General features: G+C 48.3%; 1 protein-coding gene and 1 long non-coding RNA gene across 5 annotated transcripts in view; one reads left to right on the top strand and one right to left on the bottom strand.

Annotated features, from left to right (window-relative positions):
• Hasp (Hig-anchoring scaffold protein) overlaps positions 1 to 5652 on the top strand; it is an 810838-nt gene extending 805186 nt beyond the window's left edge. For all 4 annotated transcript variants that reach the window (XM_065432842.2, XM_065432843.2, XM_070523594.1 and 1 more), the window contains one exon: positions 1503 to 5652. In XM_065432842.2, the coding sequence (XP_065288914.1) occupies positions 1503 to 1789 (287 nt within the window). In that variant the 3' untranslated portion in view covers positions 1790 to 5652. The remainder of the gene's footprint in view (positions 1 to 1502) is intronic.
• An 867-nt stretch (positions 5653 to 6519) lies between these two features.
• On the bottom strand, positions 6520 to 10296 carry LOC135902667 (uncharacterized). Its single transcript, XR_010564557.1, has 3 exons — positions 10169 to 10296; positions 7043 to 7194; positions 6520 to 6944 (listed from the first exon to the last, which is right to left on the bottom strand). It is a non-coding gene; the product is annotated as an uncharacterized lncRNA (long non-coding RNA).
• Between the last annotated feature and the right edge of the window lie 15450 nt (positions 10297 to 25746).

Genomic DNA, 25746 nt, shown 5'->3' with positions numbered 1-25746 from the left:
TAAACAGGTGGAATAAACTTTATTTGTAGAGATTAGCCGACGGCGGGAAACATCCGATGTGGTCGGCGTCCCGATGGATTGCGTCCAAACTCCCATACCATAAAAAAAGCACTAAACGAGAGAACTGTACAGATATAAAAAGTAGACATAATCAAAAGCGTTCACAATCACCTAGAGTGAAATACGCTACATACACACGAAACGATAAGAAGGGCTTCACCCTAAATTTGCAAATGTATACAAATAATGAGTAATGAAGATTCAGTGGATGGCCGTGAATAGTCTCTACTCATGCTGAAATAGTTCAGTTAATGGAAAAACGCATAACAAGTCGCTAGCATAGAAAAATTACCCTGACATTACTAAAGCCTGATATGATGTGGATGATGTCCACAGCAGGCAACGCGTATGAACATGTGTCAGCAAACCATCGCTGCCTCTCCTTGACAAAAAAAGTATCGTTTTTGTTAGGCATGCATTTACGCAAGTTTCAATACACGCATTGCCGAGAGGTGTATGTTTTTCTTCGCTGCTGTTATAGTGCCGCATGTAGTATTGATAGTGATTGTGGTTATAAAAGCTCATCTCTCCGCAGGAGTAAACTCAGTTTGCAGTTATCGCCCATCCGGTCTATGTGTGTTTCTTCGTTCTCGTTCTTTCGCGCAATAGGTCTAATACTAGTATGTCTGACCAACTAGCTCAAGCTAAAGCTCTGCTGTAAAGCTCTGCTGTATGCCGATTTTCTCAAAAAGGATTCTGAGAGTTCATTACTTGGAAAACAGCAGGATACTAAAAGAAAAACATTATGCTAACGTTCTCCGAAAATTGCGTGCGGCATTCGTAAAAAAATTACGAGGTTGGGAATTAAGAGGTCTTCTCCTCCTGCACGACAACGCCCCTGTTGACAAATATCGTGTTGCCCAGGCAACACCGTGTCTCAGGCTTGACTGCCAACTCTACTGTCCCGATCTGGTCACTAACGACTTCTTTTTATTTCCCAAATATCAACAAACACCTAAACAGGGTTCGAAGACATTCTCTTGCCACGGAACGATCGTTGAACAAGCAATATTTAATTTATTTTCTTCAAAGTACCAGTAGACAAAGCGCCGTGTGTGTTTTTCTATCTTGTTTCCGTCTTTTGCACTATGCTTGTGTCGGCAGTATTCTTCCAGCCAAATGTAAGAACTGTTATTAGTGTGCGCGGAAATTATGTCAAATCTTTTTTTTTCCTTTTCCTTTTCCTTTCTTTCCTTTTCTTCTTTTTCGTGGGCACCAGGCAGTTTTCTTCATACGCGAGTTGCAAAACAGTCTGATCGCCCCTCGTACATTTCTGACAGCCGATGGCTTTAGAAGGTTATTGAACAGGCAGAGCTATAACGCATCGCGCAGAAACTGATGTTCAACGTTTAGCCCTTTCATCGCGCTTTGAGACGCAAGTCGGCGCGCAATACTGCCCACGTCCATGACGACCCCCTCTTTCGGCTGTCGCGTGTGTGCAGGCGTGCCGGCGTGCCAGTACCCGAGCGTGCGCGACGGGGCGCGCATCTCGTCGCGCGTGAGCTACTTCTACCGCATCAACGAGACGGTGTCGTTCGAGTGTCCCGAGGGCTTCCAGCTACGCGGGAGTCCCATGATCCAGTGCGTGGCCAAGGGCCGCTGGTCGGCCGCCGTGCCCCGGTGCCAGCCGTTCGCCCCGTCGACGTCCTCCTCGCACGAGCGGAGGCTCAGGAGGCACCACCGGCGCTGGCAGCTGGCCACGCCCGTCGCGGCCCACTGGCGCCAGTGACCGGGTTAAGCTGCACACGCCGAGCTCCGATCGCGTCGAGCCCGCTAGCAGAGGGCACTCGGAGTGCAGCGGTCGCATACTGAGCTCACGACCAACTAGATTTTTTCACGGTGGCTGATGACAAGCACAGGTGGCTCCTGTCTGGTTCAGTTCCCCTGGTGTCGTCATCAGCAGCCATAGGTCTCCCGCCGGTCCTTGCGCAGTCCGTACGGCCGACCGCATACGCTTTCGGAACATGGATTCCACGAGATGAATTTTCTCGCAGCCTGTAAACATGCGGCCAGCAATGGATGGGGGAATATGCATCTGTCTGTGGGACTCGCACAGCGCGCTAAGCTGCTCGTAAGGCTGTTAGGAGGGAAAAAATTATTTTGGATTCTTTGTCACCACATCTTTTACGGTCACCTGTACAGTAGCGACACTGCGATATTTCTTGTTCTCCCTCACTATGCCTTTTTTACCCCTCCTTGATTTTCACATTAATTTTAGTCGAGCTCACCAAAACGCAACCTACCTCGGTTGGTTCTGTTCGTTTGCCGCCACTATAGAGAAGGTGCGCTGTGTCCGTTAGAATTGGCTTTAGCTTGGCCGAGAAAGTGGGATCCTGTCGAAGCGCGACTCTTTCACATGAACAGTACCCCCGATTCTGGTTCGGGCTTGCGCAATCAAGAAACGACATGACGTTCGCAGGTTGACTCTTGCTGAGCTCGACAGGTTCCTAGTTGAGTGATGCGGTATAGGGCTCTCTGCCTCCGACGCCCTCTGCTTTGCTCGCCGCTACAAGATCAGACGTACGCCGCGGCGTGAACGCCGGCGCACTAAGCACAGCTTATACTTTCTCCATTAAGACATGAAAGTGAAAATGTTCGTAAGTTGTATTTGTAGCTTCTTGGAGAGGTGGTGGCAAAAAGACTGCTCGAGGTAAATTATTTAAATGGAAACCTCCCCTTGTCATGGCGCAACTTTCGCGAGCCCCCATGTGATTATCGACACACCTTTGGAACGATCTCGCTGAGTAATTCAAGTAAGCGCTGCGTCATGGTAACTCCTTCACAAGAGACGAATTTACTCGTGTACTCAAAACATAGTTGATTACCTACATCCTAATGGAGTTACTGCATTTGTTTGTTTTTTTCAGGCATAACCTTCAAGGTTAAAGAAGATTAATTCAGATTATGAAATGTATCGAATACTGTGCCGGCGCAGTGGTCCAAGTGTGTACTTTTGCAGGCAGCAATTAAAGAGACCACGCCTTACTATTTTTCGTATAACTTTTGTTCATCAAATTCATAAAAAAAGTTGTTCGTTTAAGGAGGGGTATGCACATGGCACGCATACGCACCATGTACAAATCCCGAAACTGTAATGACGTAGCTGCAGTTGCTTCCCCCCCCCCCTCCTTTGAAAACTCAAAATTAAACGACGGAACACTGTGCTCAGCCGGCTGCGTTGGAATGACAAATACTCGGCGCAGTGCTTCAGTGAATCTCCGGCGGCGCCCAGAAGTGCGAAGCAAGAGGGCACCGATCGGCCCGGCGGACGTGTGGTGCGTACGGTGGGACTACTTTCTAATGTGCGCCTCCATCTAGTGGACTCCGTGATGCGCGCGTCGCCCGAAGTGCCGTTATGAACGCTCTCGTTCTCGAGCAAGATGAGACAGAGCCAAAAAAGCATGAAAAAATGAAATAGAACTGTTCACGTCTTCCACATTGACAGTGCACGCAGCTGCATACGGTTGTTTTGCAAGGAGCGGAAGTTTTTGTCAATGAGTTGACGTTATGTCTTTTACCCGAGTTGCAAGAGCACAAATGTTTCACGCCGTTAAAAGAATAGGGCCTGAAGGCTTAGTATCCTCGTCGTCCCTTCTTGGCAAAATAGCAAAGTTGCAATGAGCAATATTAAAAGCAAATTCTGTGCTGCGTATGTTTCTGTGCTGCGTTTACTGGAAACTAGAAGCGCCGCTTGCTTCTCGAACGAGTTCGCTACTGGATCTGCTGAACTGCTCGTTTAGAAGCGTTATGCAGAGCAGCATACACGGTTTTCCATTCTACGCAGTACTCACTACGGTTTTCACTCTGACATGGGGTAATTGTTCTTGCAGCTCGGAAAAAAAACGTGTTGTAGTGCTTCGAACCTATATACATACTTAGTAGCTGCAGGACTGTACCCTGCCGCCGTGCGCCAGCTGCAAAAAAAAACATAATAATAATAAAGCTATGTCTGCTATTCCGCGAAGCATTACTCCTGTAGCTCTACTCCTGTTCTTGCGTATAGACCTAAGCGTAAACTTGACAATGTATGCTTATAGAATCGTGAAAGTGTCATCCTAGGTATACGTATCCAAAAATGAGGAAATCATTTCCCATTCTTGATATGCCACTCATTGTGGATATGTGTCATGTGAGTGAACAATGTGAAATGTTCGAGTGACAGTTGTGTACGCTACTTATTGAGCGTGTTCGCGGTAGTTCTGTGTTCAGGTGAGGCGTTAGCTGCCGACTACGTCTTGTCAAAGTCAGTCACCTAACTGGCCTGAAACATCATGCGTCGCGGAAACAGCGCAAATATTTCAGTGATAATGCAGTCATAAAGCAAACATCTCTCTCTCTCTCTATCTCCTCTTGAGTGTGCATTCCCCGAATCGGACATCGTGCTACAGCTCACGTGTAGCTCCGACCAGTTTTTGCGGCGGTAGCAAAGGTTCGGGCATAAGATGTCCAGGCGATTGGGTGGGAAAAGCGCTGTGCTTTTGGATGCAGCGGCTGCAGGTTACACACGTTACGCTGCCTTAGCAGCAGCTTTGCTTTGCAGGAAAATGCCGTGAACATAATATCGCACGTCGCGCCTCTTCAGAACCATGTCGCAGACCTACGTGGGACGTGCTTCTTGTCGCTGGACTATCAAGACGCTAAAAGAGCACTCGTAACGTCGGTGCGATGTAACCCAATCCGGCAACCGCAGAGTGCTACGACGTTTCCCGTACAGCACATTCAACTTGATTGTCGGCTAAAGGCACCTTTGGCTGCGGATTACGGTCCTATTTGCTGCAAAATAAAGAGCCCATTTCATCGTGTACATAGAGAGAGAGATAGGACAGGCTCGCTTTTTCCGCTCGTGCCGGTGATGCGACTAGCTGGCGACGTACCTCGCATGAAACACGATCTTTTCTGCAGCCTATCGACCCAAGGCAGCGCTTGCTCGCTCTTGAATCCATACAAAGTCTGTCTGTAAGATCACTTCACTTAACGTCCCTCGTTGTGTTGCCAGCACTAATCCCCCCTCTGTTTATTGTCAAACGTCCGACTTGCACCGTGTCATTAAATATGCTCGTTCCTTCTATTTTTCATCACTATGCCCGCTATCCTCAGCAACTCCGTTGCGATTGTTTGACTGGCCTATACGCTGTTCATATATTATTTAGTGCTCTAGGCGATCGCCGGGATCAGCGTGTCTCAGGAATGTCGCTACCTGAACAGTGTCAGCACATGAAGCGGGCTCACATAAGGCTAGCGCAAGTTTTGAACGATACGTCGCCTGCATATTCCAAAAGATCTACGTTCGAGAGGGCCAGTTATATTCTGTGCTCGGAATAACTTGCTTTGGGCCCACAAACAATGCTTTCGCGTGTTTGCTTGTGTGTAACGCAACGTATACCAGCTGGTCGAAAAAGGCAGGCAGCGAGATCTTAGCACAGATTGTCGTCCCCTTGTTTGATAAGTGTTCTCCTCGGTAGTATCAGTGCCTCGCGAGTGTGTTATTTCATCTGTGTGGTTCTCTCGACACAAACTGAGCAAAGCTTGCAAGAATTCTTTCGTATACAATCCTTGTATTTCTCTCTCTGTGTGTATGTATGTGTGTATGTGCTTGCTTTCTATATTCAAGCTATATAGTCTAATAAAGCTATTGTTCCGCTAAGGAAACTGTTTTTATCTGCACGTTGCGCGGTAATAAAGAAAATTGAGTGCCCATACTGCTCCAAATACGCTACACACTGTGTTGGCCGAGCGAATCGTACCATTTGCATCGCCCTGTGCAGTTCGCTGCATTCTGGACTCCGTGCCGCCTTCTATCTCCGCCCTGCCCTATGATCACGCGCTTACTATTTCATTTATTTTCGCCTTAAGAGCCCGGAGGCATTACATAAGGGAGAGCCCTAATTCTTGCGACACTGTCACAACACATGAACAGAACAGCAACAGTCGAAACAGCAAAAAATAAGCCAGAAACAATTGTGAAAAATCGTATTCGAGTAAGGGTGCGGTAGGATCGGTAATTAAGAAATGTGGTTAGTTAATAATTCGCAGGATCATTTACGGTCAGTGCATGAGACGATGTTTTCTGGGAGGCTGTTCTAATGGGTTATTGCGTCAGGGAAGAATGAAGTGTTCATGGCAGATGATCGGGTCATAATTCGTGCTCTGGAACGACTGTGGCTTAAGCTATTTTGCACATAGCATTTACAGACAGCCTCACAAGACCCGCGACTTCGCGCCCCGTTGGAGTTCAGGCCAAAGAAGGCACCTCAGGACGCCGAAAGAGTGACGAAGCTGGCGGTGTTAGGTCGCTTCTTTTTGTTGTGGTCTCCTCCGCACCTATACTTTGTATGGCTAAGGTTCTGCAGTGAACTTAAGCCACCCTCCTGTACCACATACGCACATGGTCGGCGTAAACACCAACATGTCGGTGAAAGATGGAACCTAACGCGTCATCGTCATGTGTGCACTGTTTAATTCTTGGTGAGTTTTTAGAGTGCCCACAATGTGATACTAAGCGTACAGAGTTAATATATGCACTCTATAGGGTGACATCGCACACAAGCGCAAGTGGCATTTTGTTCCCCCGAGGCCACGCACTGTATATTTAGGAGGGAGGTGCTTCGAGTCCTCCGCAATTTCCTGCGTGCTACAAAGCTGGAGTGCGAGTGGTGAGCCGTGTGGGTGGGCTTGCAGGGCGAACTGGGACGCGTGGCTCGCTGTGGACGCGGTTCGAATCCGTCCTCCCCGCTAGCCTTCTCCGATCGTGTTCAGACGAGCTCCAGATTCGCTCGATAGGCGGCGCACGGGTGGGGCAACTGCCGGCACGAGGCGCTTTAGGACCGCCAGCAACACTCCTCCTCTTGGATATCGCGCAGAGCTTCCAATTCTTTAAAACTGCGCTAAAAGGACGAGACAGTGAACAACAAGCAAACAAGCATGGCAACACTTGGCATCAGTTGACTTCAGTATAAAAGTATTACAAGCGTATAGCTCAGACCTCGGAATGCAGACGTGGGCAGTCCAGCAAGCCCGTGAGGCGGCGTTGAGGCAGGGCCTTGACGTTCCCCCGTGGGAGACCTGAGCCCAGGTCGCGTTAAACCTTGCCGGACGTACAAGAAAGTTGTATCCATCCATCCATCCTGAAAAGCACTGCAAGAAAAAACAAACCAGAAGACGTCGCTTATCACCACTCATCCCACATGCGCCCGACGCATTCTCTGACTCGGGTAATAAATCTCATTTCTAGAGATGCTGTTAGCAGGAGTTCTGACATAGTTGTCGTGTTCTTGTACAAAGAAATATGATTACTAGTAAAATTATTATTATTATTATTATTATTATTATTATTATTATTATTATTATTATTATTATTATTAATGTATCACACTAGCATTTTTTCGGGTTCGGTTCGAGTTTACATTTCTCGATTCGGTTTAGGTTCATATCTGGAGCGAAAATTATAACGGTTCCTGGTTCGGATGTGTCTGAACTGGCTCACTTGAGTTCAAGTGGTCTCGAATACACACACAAAGCAAAAAGCATTTATGTACTTCCGGTTTGCATAAGAACGCGCGGTGCATTTGGAGAAACCGCATCTGTTGGGTGTTGTTGTAATCGGCCGTTTGGCCCGCGACAATCTCCGGCCACAGCTAGCGCGATTATGGGGAACAGGCCGACGGCGTCGTCAAAATGGTTCTCAAAACGGGTGATTTATGGCCAGCACGGGAATACCTCAATCAGGAGAGGTTTGAGCAATTAGCAAGGATACGGTCCTTCACCTGTCAGCCGCCCAAATGGGCACGTCCACGCCGGAGTCAGTGTACGATCCCCCTCCCCCTGTTTGTGCCCAGTGATGTGCGTGTGTTTCTGACAAAGCTCCCTTCAAAGGGAAAGAGCAACAGACCTCCGGATTGGTGGGACCTGATGTCATCGGTCTCCTGACGTCGGATTGGTGGAGGTGACTGAACAATGACCACGCAGGGCATAAAAAGAGCAACGCACGGCGGGAGTGATTGGCTGCTACAACTTCTTCATTAACTTTTTTCTGTATTACTTTCACTTTTCTTGTAAATATGTAAATGAAAACTTGTATGTAAAAGGTCCTGGATATCGGGGCCAGCCCCGCGTTCCATTACTCCTCCACGAGGAAAGATGATCCCAGGTCTTCGAGCCCCCAGTCGCAACAGTATTATGTAAAACGCACCACTGGACCATTTCCTTTCGCACAGGTATTAACATTTCAAAGATCACAAAACTAGGGCCCCATGCACTACTCTACAGTGAGTGTATTTTTTTAGCTGCACCAAATATTTAAAATGAGAGAAATGTAAATCACGGTAACGTTATGTTTACCATTCGAGTACATGGACTAGCAGCCTCTAGAAACAGAGCAATTTCCGCACTTATGTGCGTTTCTTTAATTAAAATGTTAAAATTAAAGAAGTTATGCTAATGAACCTCTTAATTTTCAATAATAGGTGGCTGCAGCAAATGAGTATACATTAAAGAGACCGTCGTCGACATTACCTATCCCGACGATCAAATTCGGAATAGCGGAATTCACGTGGGAGCGAACAATTAATTCCCCTTGGCAGGCGCCTTCAAATCGAAACTAGTTGGAAAAAGAGCGTCTGTGACGTCGGTGTCAAGCAGAAGTCATGCAGAGCTCTGCTTGTCCTCAGTAATTAGGCAAATTTGCGGGCCATTATTGCTGTCGGCTAAAAGGAACCGTTTGCACTTTAAGTTCATACAATTTATTTTACAGCGAAGCTCTTAGCCACCAGTTGATTGGGATTTTTCGTGGGCCGATCCCAGAGACAGCGAAATGAAGTGGGAAGCGCACCATGTACTGCATCTCCAAGAGGTGCCACATGACGTCATCAGATGACATCATCACGTGACGTCAGGCTTGACGTGATGACATCATGAGTTACGTCATCAGGCGATATCGTCACGTGACGATGCCATTATTCTCGCATATTCTAATTACAATCCCAAGCTATGGTGTCTGCAGCTTGGAAGTTGTACGTTACGAATTTCCTGACGCAATTTACTTTGAGAAATTCAGTTAGTTCAGCAACGCACTTGTGCTTGGCGGACGGCCTAGGAGAATGAGGACATATGCTGCACTTCGGCACAAGTGCGCGCGCGCGTGTCGTACCTGTGCACACAGTGTAGCTGTCCTTGATGGGTGGGTGCTGTGTAGCTGCCCGTTGCACCTGACGCACAGCGTGTGCTGCGACCGTAGTCTGCATTATGGCGAACACTGTCCAAAAACCATACCTAGCGGCCGCGTCCAAGGTATATGTAAACTGATAGCGAAGCTTCCATAGAAGCCCACATATCAAGAAAAGCTCGTTGCAACCATCGCCATCTACGTATCGGAGGACAACAGCTAGCAAAAAATTTAAAAAATAAAAAGTGACATCACAAACGAAAATGGCAGTGACGTCAACATCTTATGCTGCTTGGCACGAATGTTTGAATTTCTTTAGCGTCCGGCATTTCGACCGCTATACCAGCAATTTTTCTTTTGAGGCTGAGGGGAGCTTGTGACTCTCTTCAGCTGAAGCGCCAGCGTGTCATTAAACTATCGGAGTAGCTTATGTCTTAATGTGAACATAATTGGGCTGTTATTGACAGCAATTGCTCCAGTAGTTTCCTTAGGAAGGTGAACGAATAGAATGGAAATAAATGAGTGCACAGAGTTTTCAAAAGCGACGTCACTTTTATTTGCCTATAGATATATAGTATAATGCAACCAATGTAATTGAACAAACAAAACGTGTTCCAGTGGATAAAAAGTACTATGTTCAGCACACAGTCGTAATGTATAGCAACATATGCAAACCTTTTCACAGAATTATTCACAATTCCGTGAGACACCATCTATTCATATCAAACAGTTATCAAACAAGACGACATTGGCCCACATTATCATTTAGAAAACATTCCACTCAGTAATTTTGCTACCGTCGGACACCCAGAGCCTTTGTTACGGAGAGCGAACGAACATAGCGCGACGTTTTTTCGCGGAGAGTTCCGCATTTATCGTCCCAACGAGGCACAGCGCGTCTAATGCCGCAGCGGGAATTTGCACGATAACAAAAAGCTGTACTCACACCTTTAGCCAAAAAATCCCATGCGCTGCGTCACGCAAAATTTGAAGTGAAGCGCACGCCACACTTTAAACAAGCACGCAAGGAACTCGGGTGAAACCGCCGCGTTCAAGTGAACAACGCCATTCCGCACGACATGATGGCTGGTTTGCACAGTCTTGCCAAGTCTTGCGCCAGAATTACTGATTGATAGGGGTCAGCAAGAACGAATAAATTTGAAATATAAAGAAAATTAACATTTGTAGTTTTAGCATAGCAAAAATATTTGAAACAGAATATTTACTCATATGACACTATTCTCATTTAAAATTTTCGAACTTTTTTCTTCACATAGGTTTTCTAGTTTCAGTGCTTGTCCTCCCCTCACCTAGTCCCGCTTTAATCGTGCACTACTGATATCTCTGGCAATAGGTTTTGGCACGCTTTTAGGTCATAGCTTCGCGACCTATTTAGATGGACCTTGGCCGCGGCCACTCAGTCAGACCTCAAGCGGCAGCTGGAAAAGGTCTTCGAGTTGCCGCGTAACAGAAATGTTTTTTTTTCGTATATTCGAATTACAATCCGAAGCTATCATGTCTGCAACTTGTGTGCAAGTCGTACTTTATGAATTTTCTGACCCAATTTACTTTGAGAAATTCAATTAGTCCAATAACGGACTTGCACTTGGCAGAGGGCCTAGGAGAATCAGGATATATACTGCACTTCCGCGCACGAGCGCGCGCGCGCGTCGTACCTGTGCACACATTAGCGAGTTTTAGTTTAGGAGACGCAAGTGGCTTGCGCACGCAAAAACTAGGGGGGCCGGTACTGCGCATGCGCGGAACCAGACCTGGGGGGCCTGCGCACGCGCAGTACCGTCGCCCCTAGTTCTTGCGTCCCCTAAACTAAAACTTTCTAATGTATTTATCCTTGATGCGTGGGCGCTCTACCCGTTGCATCTGTCGCACAGCGTGTGCTTGGACCGCAATCGACATTATGGCAAACACGGTCCAAAATCCGTACCTAGCGGCGGCGGCCACTCAGACAGACCTGAAACGGCCGCTGGAAAAGGGCTCTGCCTTTGAGTTTCCGCGTAGAAGAAATATATTAACGCGATAGCGTTAAGGAGCTCGTGTCGCAGAAAAGCCGGTGTCGTCGGCGTCAGCGGCGTTGGCCGTGAGCGATAAATCTCGGAAGGCACTTCATAAATAAACATTTTGCAAGATGGGTCTTGCTGGCGGGAATCGAACCAGGGTCTCCGGAGTGTGAGACGAAGACGCTACCACTCAGCCACGAGTTCGTTCCTTCAAAACGGGACAAAATCACCTCTAGTGAATGCGGTGTTGGCTTAGAAACGTGCCGCAGAAAGTTATACTGTGGTTTACATCGGTAATTATGACCATGTAACTTACAGAAGTCGCAGTTTCACGAGTAGCGAAGTACGTTTCCGCTACATTTCTTCTGCGCTCTGCGCACACGCAGAGCCATCTTGCGGCAAACACAGAAGACCCCCTCCTCGCAATGTACGGCGCTGCCCCGACACGTGGCGCGCCACTCGCCCCATGATCGCGTCCGCTTTCATGGCGTGTTGGGGCCCGGCTATCTGTGCCGATCGCGACGTTTGGCTGGCGTAGCGCGTTTGAGTATATAGGCGGTGCGAACGGGGTGCGATAACGCTATCGCGTTCCACTCTTGAAAGCGAAGCTTAAGCGTCCTCCAATTTTTTCTTGTATATTCGAATTACAATCCCAAGCTATCACGTCTACAGCTTGGGTGTATAAGTCGTACTTTACGAATTCTCTGACGCAATTTACTTTGAGAAATTCATTTAGTTAAACAACGTGCTTGGCGGAGGGCCTAGAGAAATGAGCATGTATGCTGCACTTCTGCACACGTGCGCGCGCGCGTGACCTACGTCGCTTGTGGTAGTGGTGCTTATCTAACGTCGTACAGTAACATAGTAACCGACAAGAGTGGACACTCGAGCCGTTTCGCGGCCGAGCTATGGAGACTCGCCGATTCTGCTAGGTGGCAGAGCACATCAAGAAAAGGTGACATGTGAAATGACATGTGCCATGCGAAAATGTGAAATGGAAACAAAGGAAAAAACAATAACAGTGAAGGGGAAGATAAATGCAGCCATAATGAAGCACAGAGCGCTATGGGGATACAATATGTACGAGGTCCTCCGGGGTATGTCGAAAGGTGTAATGGTTCCAGGACTTACTTTTGGAAATGCGGTTGTTCGCTTGAAATCAGGGGTACAATCAGGACTCGATGGCAACCAAAGGTCAGAGGGACGTGTCGCAATGGACGCTAACGGGAAGACTACAAATGAAGCTGTGCAGGGTGATATGGGCTGGAGTAGTTTTGAAGTGAGGGAAGCTCGCAGTAAAATTGAGTATGAAGAACGGCTGAGGAATATGGAAGAAAGTAAATGGGCGGGGAGAGTGTTCAGGTATCTATACTGGAAAAACATTGATTCACAGTGGAGGAAAAGCACTAGGAAGCTTACCAGCAAGTATGCGGCCTGTAGGGTGGGCAACACAGCAACAAAGAAGGTCAAGCGGAAAGTCAGAGAGGCCGAAATAATCTCATGGGTGGTGGCAATGGAAAAGAAACCTGCAATGAGTAACTAACTAAGAAGAAAAAACGAAATCAGGAAAGAAACAATTTATGATAACTCAAAGGGAAGCTCACTACTTTTCGAAGCGAGATCGGGATGCCTTAGAGCACGCACATATAAAGGGAGATATAAGACGGAAGAAGAAGCATGTGCTTGCTGCGGTAAAGCTAGGGAGACTATGGAGCATGTTTTATTGGAATGTGAAGACGTCTACCCAGCGGTCGATTTAGGCACCACTGGACTCCTTGAAGCCCTTGGTTTCAGCGAGAGCAGAAGGAAAGTAAACATCTCCGCAATAGAGATTAGTAAGATGCGATTGGAAGATTTGTGGAAGAAAAGTAAGGGAAATGACAAAAAACGGAGACGTACAAAAATACATTTTACAATAGGGTGTCAGAAAATTTGCTTATGGGAATTCATCGTGGTTTTTTTTTAACCTAGGTAGCACATTAGGCAGTATAATAGCAAAAGCTTAGTGGCGCAACTCATCGCCCCGTTCCGAAGGGGACGCTCATAGCATCTATCCATCCATCCATGCTTTTAATGCCGGCCGCAGGCGCTTACGGGAGTGTCCACTCTTTACGTTTACTATATTACTCTATGGTTTAATGTCGGTTGTGCTTGTCTAACATTGACAATGGCTTCCATGTACAACCACTTTCACAGGGTGGAATGAAAACGGATTTTTTTAGGTAGTGCAGGCATGACGGCATATCAATCTGTAAGGTCGACTGTGAACGGCCCAGCTCAGAATGGCTTCACTGGTCGATACTAGGCTGTCAGTTCAAGAAAAAAATTCACATGCTGATCGCTTATTTGACCATAAACAGAAACGCCCTACTAGCAGCACAAGATTACGCCTGCCAACGCCCAGGCCAGTGCGTTCCTGCATACACATCATTTATACACGTGTTCCACAAGTTTGCTACAACCGGAACACTGCGTGCTTTAGCAAGTGACTCGCTGTGCAATGGCTTCCACGAATACGAATAGATCTGTGTTCAGTACGCTCAGCTCTGGTTACATTGAGCAGGTTGGCTTTGCTGCGCCCGTAGTATTCGTTTCTTGCTTTCAGTCAGCGAGCGATGTCCCTATCTGTTCCAGTTCTCTAATTTTGATGTGAAAGCATCAAATGGCTCATTGCGGGAAAAAGCTGGCGTCTGTAACAGCGAAACGGCACCTAAATTCCCAATGGCTGCGACTCCACGTTGCGTGTGCGCCTCGACGCAGCAGAGCGGGCGAAAAGGCACACCTGCTTCCGCGCCAAATGTTGCGTGAGGGGAGAGGGCATCGCCTCGAAGCCACGTCACCCTCACTAGAGAGTTTTAGCCCAGCGGGTTTACGGCCAGCGGAGCGGAGCGGGCGAGCGGAGACGCGACTGCGCATGCGCACCACGCTGAGGCGGCCAGCGGTTTTACGGAGCAGCGTTTACGCCCGCTGGAAAGCACTCCCCAGCGGAGGGTATACGCAGCGCGCGAGCGTGCGTAAGGGCGCGCGGGCGTGTATGGGAAATGCAAGACGGCAGCCGCGAACATGAACGCCGGCAGTTCTGCATCGAAGACGGCGACTGCCGCGCTGACCCGTACATTAGTACTCAGTACATTATTAACAAATAATGCACTGAGAACATGTAATATATCTTTATTCAACATTTCTTGCATAATAAAAGCAAGCGTAATTCAATTTCATTTCTCAGTAACTCCTATTCGAACCACTAGGTGGGGCAGCAGAGCGCCCCGCTCTTTACCCCGCTCGAGCGGGTGATCCGCTGGGCTAAAATTCTGTTTTCGCGAGCCGCTCCGCTGGCGCAACGCTGGAGACCGCTCCGCTCCGCTGGCCGTAAACCCGCTGGGCTAAAACTCTCTACTGTCGGAGGCCTGTGTTATCAGCACGTTCCTTGTCCGCGCAAGTTCTCGCCTGCATTCTAACTTCACCTCGGCAACCGCTATAAAGTAAAATGGCGTGTGAAAGACGGAATGCATTCCAAAGAAAAGACATTGGTGGTAGAGAGTTTCGAGCCTACGACCCCACACTCAGAAGCCGAGTGTCTTACGCACTGGGCTAAACCAGCATCTAGATACTGGCCTTTGATGACATCATGTTACTTGGACCGAAATCTCCATAGCCAAGCCCGGCGTGACGAAAGTGGTGACGCCAAAATCGCCGCAGCTCACTTCCCATTAGATTCTATGGCAGTCGGGCAAGGTAGTATGACGTCACGGATCGAAGTCCATCGGCCTTGTGTTATCTAGGAGGTGTCGACCAAGCGTCTCAACGCACTCGCTTGCCCGCGAGGAGTATGTAACTCGAAGCACCGCTCAGTGGCGTTCAATTAGACATTCATGCTCTCGCATTCACAATTCATGAGAAGTGCTTAGGTGTCCTCGAATTTTTTATTTGCGCAACCTGCACGCGCGCTGGAGGGAGTTTTCCCGAAGAAAGTGAATTTCGGCAAAACGTCGATCTCATCTGAAGAGCAGAAACGGCAGTGCCTCGGTGGAAGAGGACACGTGGCGGCCGACTGAATGTCGATGTAAATTTGGCGGCCCGCCGGCATTGAAGCGCTTGGCCAACGCCGCAGGCACCAAGTAAACGGAAGCTCCTCGCGGGCGACCGGCGGTTGCAGCGGCTGCGTGACGAAATGCGGTGTTCCTCGCAGTGGTTCCTTAGTGGCTATGGTGTTGGGCTGCTAAGCGCGAAGTCGCGGGATCGAATCCTGGCTACGACGGTCGCATTTCGACGGGGGCGAAATGCGGAAACACCCGTGGTGCTTAAATTTAGGTGCACGTTAAAGAACCCCAGGTGGTCAAAATTGCTGGAGTCCCCCACTACGGCGTGCCTCATAATAAGATCGCGGTTTTGGCACGTAAGACCCCATAATTTAATTTTCTTTAAAGGCGGACGTTGGGGGGCGGGTGACATCGACGTCACAGACGCTTTTTATTGCGATAGAAGTTTTATTGCGATAGTCCACGTGTCAATATAGACACTTCAGGCCCATTCCTGCCGTTGCCGTGATGTTCCGTGTAAAGTCCAAGGACAATAACATCGTCACAACGCGCCGCATGCTGTATGTGCGAGTGAAAGAGCGCGAGGCAGAGTCAACGACGGTGGCTCAATCTCGTGCGCACAAGGGAGGAGAGCGGGGAGGAGAGCGCACCACAGTCTTCCGTCGCGCGCAAGGAGCCGGGGGTAGTGGAGGGAGGGGGGGGGGGCGCTTTAACGTAATAGCTCGGTTAAAGGGACTGACAATCAATCTTTGTTGTACCCATTTTTTTTTTTAGTGCAACAGCAAGCTTACCGATCAGAGTGCCTAATCATGAAGTGGTAACGCGGAAAGCGCCGTGCAGCATTTTTTATCAGAATATTTCGATTTGCAGTGAGGATGTAGTCGTTTACTAGAAGCATGCTAAAAAGTGATAGGTGCACGTGATAGCGCTTATACGCCGGCATTGGTGGGAGGCAGACGACAAGTGCGGCCGTAAATGTGAGAAAGTATTATTTTGTTTACCAAACTGACGTTCCTGTGGTTAATGTTTTCTGAAGTGTTAAATTATTTCTACAATAATAGCTACGTGTTTTTGTGGTTTCCTGTCCACCTGTTTCGGCAACTTACCAGTCAAGAGTGTTTTTTTTCCAAGCCAAGATCTCGGAAGCGAAACCACGATTCTACACGTGATAGGCAGTTCAGCGTGTCTCCGTAGCCACGCGTGTACTAATATTGTAGCACTGGCACCCATTTACGGCACAACTAGTCGATGGTATCTGATACATCACAGGGAGACTACACAACTCTGGGTACTCACTGGTTAACCTCCCTGCCTTTCATTTATCATTTGCTCTCTCTCTCTCTCTCTCTCTCTCTCTCTCTCTCTGGGTACTTACTCGCATACAACAGCATGTGCGACGTCATGCATTGTGGGCCGCGTATGCCGCTCGTTGGCGTGGACTTTCTTTACTTCATGAAGGGAGGAAGGAAAAAGATAGGAGGGAACATTACGTCATGCAGCCAGCCTTGGTAAGGGAACGCTCCGTGAAGCCATAGTGGTGGCCCAGCACATGACCTCTTGCGTCGAGATCACGGAGCAAGAATCGATATTTGCTGAGACGTTTGGTTCCCGGTAGCTATGCCAGATTATTTTTCGGTGCGCGCTTGTTCGGCTGCACCGCCGTGGCTCTGCATGCAGAGCGGGAACACTAAAACCAACCGCGCACTTTGACGTGCGATCACGTGTTGGGGCACCAGGTTTTGCTTCAATCGCGTTGCGGTATGCTCCCTCCTATCTTTTTTCCTTCCTCCATGCTTTACTTCCTAATACGCATAGAATAAAGAGCAAGCGCCCAATAATATACGAAATGCAGTTTTAAGCGATAAGTGTGCTTTACTTACTGAGAGTAGACTTGCGTACAATAATCTCATATACTACGTCCGAAGTACCAATATTTAACCACCAGGTCACGCCACTTACGGCTTTTTGAGACTTTCTTTTCCAATTTAAAATTATAATTACTGTCTAAATCGCGAACAGCGTAGTATAAATCATGGTCATGTTATTTCCAACAACTTCTCACAACACATTCTGGCCAGTTGTCAGTACCTTTAAGGGAAATAGCGTTACCGTTCCGCAAACGAACTCTGCACAAAGCGAATTTTATTTAGTATAGCGTAGTTGACGTGCACCACCGGGACGCTATTCAATTACGCTTTAAATTTCGCATGCATGGCGCAGATACGTAATCTTATCTGCGCCTAGGTTTGCGTGCGTGCAACCCCAGCAATCCCGGACATCGTCTTTAGTTCGCACCTTTGACAGCACGTGGCGTACGGGCCTTCAAGACTCAAAATTCGAATGACGACAATTGCAGTGTACTGGACGAAAGCAATACACATAATAAAAAGAAACAGGACCGCGGTATCAGCTTTCACTGCCGAGTGCGAATCGGGAATGGCTGATCTGATAACCATAGAGTTTCGTACAATAATTAATAGAAGAAACTCTGGCGCTGCGATCATTTAGCCACAATGGGAATGATGGGAAGTACATGTATTTGTCTGATCTTCGTGCTTGTGGCGTCAGATGTTCTTGCGACTTCGTTCATTATGCTATATCTGCCTTCATTGTCCTAAATTTCAACGCATTCAATGTGTAGAAGATTCTGAGAACACGCACAATCCCTGCTAATTGCAGCGGTTCAGCCTGTCGAGGTGGCCAAATCGAAACGCACCAAGCGTATCAACGCGCTGGCTTGCCCGCGAGAAATTCATACGGGGGCTGAATGGCACGCTGCCCCAGACAAGGCGCCACGCGGATATATCCTTCATCCCAAAGCCAGGGAAACCTATCTCCATCAACAATATCAGACCTGTGTCACTTACGTCATGTATAGGCAAGCTCATGGAGCACGTGGTCCTGCGGCGCCTGCAGCCGTTCCTCGAGCGCCAGTCCTTTTTCCCGCATACCCAGTTCAGTTTTATTTCGCACCTGTGGACACAGGAGGTGCTACTACAAATAAAGGAGAAGGTCTTCGGTCCCCCGCCGGGAGTCCAAACCCGCGCTTTGCTCGCGCTCGACCGACCTTAAGTCGGCCTTCGATAATGTGGAGCACGACCTCATCCACAACAACTTTGCCGAATCGCGCTGTGGCATCCGGGTATACAACTACGTCCGAGCCTTCCTCCGCTACCCCTTAGCAACGATCGGAATTGGTCCTCACCACTTGGGTATCATCCAACTAATGGGACGTGGCACCCCTGTTGCGTACTCCAGGGTAGCGTATCGTACTGCTGCCGAGTTGTAGCGGCGCCTGCCTATCGAAGCTCGACCGACGTTACTTATTGGGTAGCGTGGCGTTGTCGGTGGGCTGCAGGCATCCGGTAGACCATGGCGACCAAGCAAGGGCGAGACGATTTCTAGTGCGAAACTTGCACGGTTTATTCAAGAATTGGTGAATGATGATGAGAAGAGAATGAAGTGATCTCAAAAGTATATTTCGCAGCCCCTTAAATAGGCTCTCTACAATCGCGGGAGGGATCTTGCTTCTGTCGACGTCACGTGACCGGCACAGAAAGCCTGCTGCAAGGAGGAGGCCGTCCCGCCTCCAGGAATTGTAGACGCTTGTCCGTCTCTTTTGCTTGTTGCTGGTTCGTGGAAGTACGGAAGATGGTTGCAAACACACACACACACACACAAAAGAGGCCTGTAAACACTGCGGGGCTTCCGCCAGACCGGCAGACACTCGAAATGGTCATGGCGAATTAGGAAGTCGCGCTTCATTTCGACGAGGCAAGGTGTGTGAAGGTCGGGTGAGAGAAATTTTTTTCTGTATGTGGTGCGGGACGCCAACCGTAGCAGGAGCAGTCACGCCTCATTTCGACGAGGCATGGTGAGAGAAGGTCGGGTGAAATCCCTTTCTGCACGTGGTGCCAGACGCCAACCGTAACAACCCCCAGGGATCAGTGATCTCACCAGCCCTCTTTAACATTGCTATGGCAGGTCTCCCCTAGAACTGGACCAAGTCGAGCATCTTCAGCATGCGCTCTATGCCGACGATATAACGCTGTGGACGGTTCGGGGCTCCGACGGAGCCATCCAGGACCGGCTCCAACAGGCAGTCGAGATCGTGTCAAACTACGCCTGATAGGGCGGCCTCAGTTGCGCCCCCCCCCCCCCACAAGTCCGAACTTGCCGTCTTCCGTACATGCGGCAAGTCTCCGCCGGACCCCATCACAATCCTCGTCGACAGGACACGCGTACCACGGGTTTCGCGAGCGCGGGTCCTCGGACTTTACGTTCAGGATGATGGCAGGGCTGGACAGACAATCTCTCCACTTTCGCCCCTAATGGAGCAGATCGTCGCTATTCTGCGCCGCGTTAGCAATCGTCGCTCAGGACTTAAAGAAAATGACGTGCTCCGATTAGTAGACGCATGCATTCTTTGCCGCTTCAATTATCATCTCCCCTTTCGTCGTCTAACGAGGGCACAACGTGACCGCGTGGACACGCTCGTCCGCAAAGCCACCAAAGTCGCACTCGGGGTTCCACACTATAGCTCCAATCAGCGTCTTTGGTCGCTCGGAGTACACAATACCCTCGAAAAACCGCCTGAGGCCCAGTGGATCAGCCAACGCCAACGTCTTCTCTTCACTCCGACGGGTAGACTACTCCTCACTCGCCTGGGCTACCCGCTTCCGCCGTTAATCCCCGGACATGCAAGGGTTAGCCATATCGGCCAGAATCACTAGGATGCTTCGGGTACATCCCATACCGCGTAACAAGCATCCCGAGCACAATGTCGGTCGACAGCGGGCACGGGTGAGATATCTCGCTCGCACTCTTGGCGAACTTGAAGAGAACAGAGTCTTTTGCACGGACGCGGGTTGTATGGCACAAGGGCACACAGCGGTGGTGGTCGACGGCACCCACGAGGTCGTGAGCGCTGCCTCTATCCTCTCTCCCCCTTCAGCTACTGACTCGGAAGAGATCCTGGCGGTTAGGTTACCCTCAATGCAATACATCTTGAGCCTCCCGGGTGAAATGTATTACATAATCACCCATTCGCAAGCGGCATGCAGGGCTTTCTTGACAGGTCGTGGTATTTCAAAAACCATGCACTGCATTCTTTCATGTGCGTCCCAATTAACAGCACACCTCACCCACACCGTCTATCCTATGCCTCGCCGAACTCTCGTCCGATTGTATTGTCGTGCGACTTCACCGGGCGTCATATAAATTGAAAAACCTCATTTTGTCGCTTCAGTTCTCGTAATCTAAAAAAAAAAACTATTTTCGAAGAATAATGCAAGTTTGCTCAATGATGGTGATGGGCGCATGTTTTGGCATATGGGCAGACGCAGGATTCACGTCCTTAATCTCGGTTGGCCTCAGTTTGCAAGTGGATTTGCGCATTTGCGTGCAGATGCATGGTCGCGTTATGTTCGCTGCCACAGGCGTTGGTATCTTTTCTTTTATTACATTTTTTTTTTTCATACGGGGCATGTCAAGCCGAGTACCTTTTCTGAGGACTTGGTAAGCTATGGGAGTACATGCAGAAAATAAGCTGTAACTGGTCAGTGTTCAAAGACCTGCTTCGCTGAAGGGCTTCAAGTCAGGCGCATTAGTTTGAAGAATCTGGAATAGGTCCATTCTTTTCGCAAGCTCGCATTAAAGGAAGACGCCCGAAATCTTTATTTCATTATGCACGCGGCACGTTATGCCGCGCACTTACCACCTAGTTAAGGAATGGTGAAACCATAATGAAACCGATTATAGACTGATCTACACGACCAATTTAAAGCTCGCGAAACCCACCACTTTGGCTCAGTGGTTATAATGGTCTGCTGCTTTGCATGAGGTCGTGGGTTGAAACACGGCTACTTCGGGCACTTTTCTTTCTGTTTTTTTTTTTACGACAAACTACAGGTATGTGTATCTTTACGTTGCAATGAACGTTAAGAAACCCTAGATCAAGATTATTCCGTACCCTCGGCTACGGCATCCCCCACTGCCCTCTGTTCATATTCGGGTCATTAAAATCAGTCACCGAAAACTACCGATATTTTACGCCGAGGAATACATTCCAAGCAATTGCGTCTGTGTTTTTTTAGCCATCTCATAGCCTGGGAAATCCACAGCATGACTAGGTACCTAATGCATGCTAATATTGCTTATCATGTCGCACCGGAGCTCAAGTATTCAACCAGCTTGAACGGAAAGTTTTCGAGTTTCATCTTCTTCAACAAAATGCATACTAAACCATTACAATACAAGCTGTATGCATTCATATCATAAGAAGCCTACAAACACTGACACCAAGGACAACATAGGAAAAGTTACTAGTGCTTAATAAATGAAATAAAGAAACGATAAATTAATCGAAATGAAAGCGGATGATAAAATAACTTGCAGCAGGTGGGGACCGAACCCACAACTTTCGCATTTCGCGTGCGATGCTCTACCAATGAGCTACCGCGGCGCCGTTTCCCCATCCACTTTCTTAGGTATTTATTTTTCTTAGTAGAAACCTGGGAGTGTTAGCATCGCTTTGTATTTAGCCCTGTTTCCAGGAGTCGAAGAGACACCTATGTTAACGTCAGAAACAGTAAGGATGCAAAACAGCCTAGCGCAGCTCAGCTAAAATTCAGTTATAGAACCAAGATGATTTTCTTTCTCACCGCCATAGTGCATTTTGTTTATGCAACGTTACCTGATACATTCTCTTCGTTTGTTGCAGCTACCCATCCGCAATAGCATTTAACTTATTAAGACACTAAACAAAGCAACACATCCGCAAGCGTGTTGAGGCTATTTGTAGTATATCTATGTATATGTGGCATTCTATAGCGAAGCTGTATGGGGCTAGGGTTCCGTGCATTTTTGTTCTCCGTGAACAAAAATTATCATCATCAATGACTCATACCCCTGTAAGCAAGCAAAAAATGCAATCATTCATAGTCCCGTGAGGTTCATGGCTACTGACTTTGCGTGAATTAGCTGCCATGACTCTACACCTGTTGTTGTTGCCAGTGATTTCAATGTGGATTTATACCGAAAAGGGAGCGGTTTGCGCGTTCCGTGTTACAGACATATCCCTTGCGATGCCACACCGATCCACACCAACCGACCAGCCAGCGACGTACGTGCGTCGATTTAACATTATCAAAAAATGTGATTGCTGTTGCGAGTTAAATAATGACCACCGATCAAGACATTAAATGAGTGTGCGTACCTTTCTTCACGATGACCACCCATCAAGACATTGAATGAGTTGGAGGAAAAAGTGTAGCTGCCGAGGCAAATCAGGCACAAGAGCGGCAATTGTGGAAACTTTTTACGGCTTCGAGGACATCAGCAGCGATCACTGATACCGGTGAGCGGCGCGACAGCACCAAGCGCTGTCGTTCACCTGCCACCGTGGCGAAGGGGCAAGGCAGCAACGGGGATGTGCAAGCATGGCAAGGGCCGCCATCACCGCAGCATGGCTTCGGAACCGACGAGCCTGTGAGCCATCCTGGAGCCGCCAGGGTCTCCTACATATCATATTGACCGCAAATAGAGACGGGGACAGCGGAAGAGAACACAAAAACAACACGGGCGGTAACTTTCAACTGGTTTATTCATGGCAACCCGTGGGCATATATAGACAAATAGAACATGCGCAGAACGCAGCAAACAAGAACACTCATCAGCCTAGCAGGGCAACCAATTATAAAAAAAATCTATCTCCGATTGAAACAACCTAATGGAAGGGCCACTAACACAGTCTTGGCCTTTCTTTTTATGTGATATGCCTCCATCAGTTCGCATGCAGTCTGGTCCTTTTTTTTGATAATTGGTTGCCCTGCTAGGCTGATGAGTGTTTTTATTTGCTGCGTTCTACGCATGTTCTATTAGTCTATTTATTTGTCTATATATGCCCACGGGTTGCCGTGAATAAACCACTTGAAAGTTACCGCCCGTGTTGTTTTTGTGTTCTCTTCCGCTGTCCCCGTCTTTATTTGCGGTCAATATGATATGCAGTAAACACCAACTAGGCCAAACTGAAGTTCTTCTGGAGAGCCTCCTACATTCGACCACCAACACTCGTCCTGGAAGGGACGAGGAAAGCTGAGAGCATGTCGAACGAAGAAAGCTGTGCGAAAAAGGTGAGAGTGGAAGATTAGATTGACCACATGAATGAGAAAACATCGACCCTTAGCGAAGAAGAAGACATTGAATGTGATGAGGAGGCAGATCCTTTCACTCTTGTGACATATAAAAGAAAGGAGGTTCGAATGAGTTCTTTTGGTATTCCGACCAATTGAAGAAATAAAAACGTTTTGGAAAGTGAACCCAAATGTTGTAGCCTCAGAAATCGTTGCGCTAGCAAATGAGAAAGTAGGTTCTTTCCGAGTGAACAAAGACGGAAGTTTCTCAGTCACTGTGAGTTCACTCGCCTCAGCCAAGAGTTTATTGTCATGTATACGGGTGGCTGGCTTACTAGTGAAGCCATTTATTCCGGAGTCATACATACGAAATGTTGATAAAATCAGAAACGTACCACTAGAATACACAGAAGAACCGTTAACAGAATATTTAAGAGAGGCAGGAGTGATATCAGCTGGACAACAGACCCGTTACATGCGTCAAGAAGATGGCACCGTGGAATCGCGCCCTGTGAGAAGTGTAATTTTGCAATTTCGCTATGACCGACCAATCCCAGAGCGAGTGTATCTCGGCTTCACTATAGCCATCCAGTCGAGGAATATCTGGGGCCAGCCAGACGCTGCTACAACTGCCAGAGATTCGGTCACTTAGCGAAAAACTGCCGAGGAACAAGGCGCTACAAAATATGTGCAGAAGACCACCATCACAAAGACTGCAAGTCTATAAGACAACCTAAGTGCGCGAATTGCAGCGGGCGCCACACTGCATCATTTTCTGGATGCCTGCAGAACAAAGCGGCCTCTCTTCAATACCAACACGACATTATCTACGGTCGCGCACAACAGCACGGTGCACCGGAACCAAACATTAGAGACGTTTAGCTTGTACGCTAATCCGGTAAACGGGAGCGGTTTGGGCGGGTTACCGGATGGTCGGGGCGTAAACGTGAGCGGTGAAGCCGCCTGGTGTTGTAGAGCTCAACCAGACAAACGCATAGCTAAAACTGCAGTAACTCATCATATCCTGCTTCGCCACTCGTGCAAATTTTTGGCAGCGGCGTAATTGTGAACACGATTACGCCACTGTCGAATATTTACCCCAGCAGCTAAGCAGAATACAGTAATTAGCTCTGTGGTTTTGTGGTTGAGCTTTGCACCACCAGCTGGCGCCACCGATCGGGCCGCTCACCTTTACGCCCCCGCTAAACCGGAAAACCGCCCGCGCTTTCCCGGATACCGGACGCGCTAAAAGTCCCTATTAATACGACGAACCCAGCGCAACCACCTCGACCGGAAGCGCCTAAGCATCAGGACAATTCTATGCAATATGCAAAAGTCGCAAGGTGGCCACAACACTGAGGGCAATGCTTTGGGACATCACCAAGCCAACATCAAGCTCGACAAGAAGTTCACAAGGGAGCTTGTCAAAAAAGCAACCACATGGCTAAGATGCGACAGAATACAAGCACACCGCAACTAGTAAGTGTAACGACACGTACGAACACCTCTGCGCCTATTGCTGAACTTGACATACTAATGTTGTTTTGTGCTTTAAAAGCCATACTTGCCGCGATTTCACAGACCAATAACCTCCCGGAGGTCAGGGCCGTATTGTCGATGGAACAAGTGATATTGCAAAACACTACATCAGCCACTGCGCTGGCGGGGCACGAATAATTGCTATCAAAATGTCGCCATATTCCAGTGGAATGCGAATATTCTTCGCTCTAAGTGCGCGGATTTGAGAAAACTGGTGGCTCAGTTCTCCTTTACAGTGTTATGCATTACAGAGGCCGATGTATACAACGCTTTTAGACTAGCTAACTACGTTGTTTATACGTCCTCTCGATCTTCAGGACTAAGCAGAGCGAGGATGTGTGTTCGAAGAGATCTGCCGTCAGCCTTATTAGGTGCCGCAGCGTCAGAAATCCCAGAATACGTAGCATGTGAAGTTCGCTTTGGCCGAGTAAATATCAATATTGTCGGTGTTCATCTACAACCCTCTGCAAATATTTCACTTTCCACATTGACGGGTCTCTTTCAGAAATACACAGAAGATGCAATATTGTCACGTGGTAGTGACGGTGAAGAAAGAAGCAGTACGGTGGAATACAAAACTAGCTTTTATTGGGCGAGCCTGTGCCCACAAAACAGGCTACACTTATAGCACAACGAAAGCGGCGAACACAGTCGGCGATCGGCGAAAATCTGATCAGCGGGTCAAGCGCGTCGGCTTTTATAGAGCAGTCATCGAATGTTCCAGACTAATCGTTCGGACCCGCGTGCCTTCCATTCGCGTGAGGTGATGAAATCAGATAACATAACGTTCGGCGACA

The sequence above is a fragment of the Dermacentor albipictus genome, chromosome 1 (genome assembly GCF_038994185.2).
Source record: "Dermacentor albipictus isolate Rhodes 1998 colony chromosome 1, USDA_Dalb.pri_finalv2, whole genome shotgun sequence".
Lineage (NCBI taxonomy): Eukaryota > Metazoa > Arthropoda > Arachnida > Ixodida > Ixodidae > Dermacentor > Dermacentor albipictus.
Note: the sequence above shows the minus strand (reverse complement) of the source record. Positions and strands in the feature narration are given on the sequence as shown.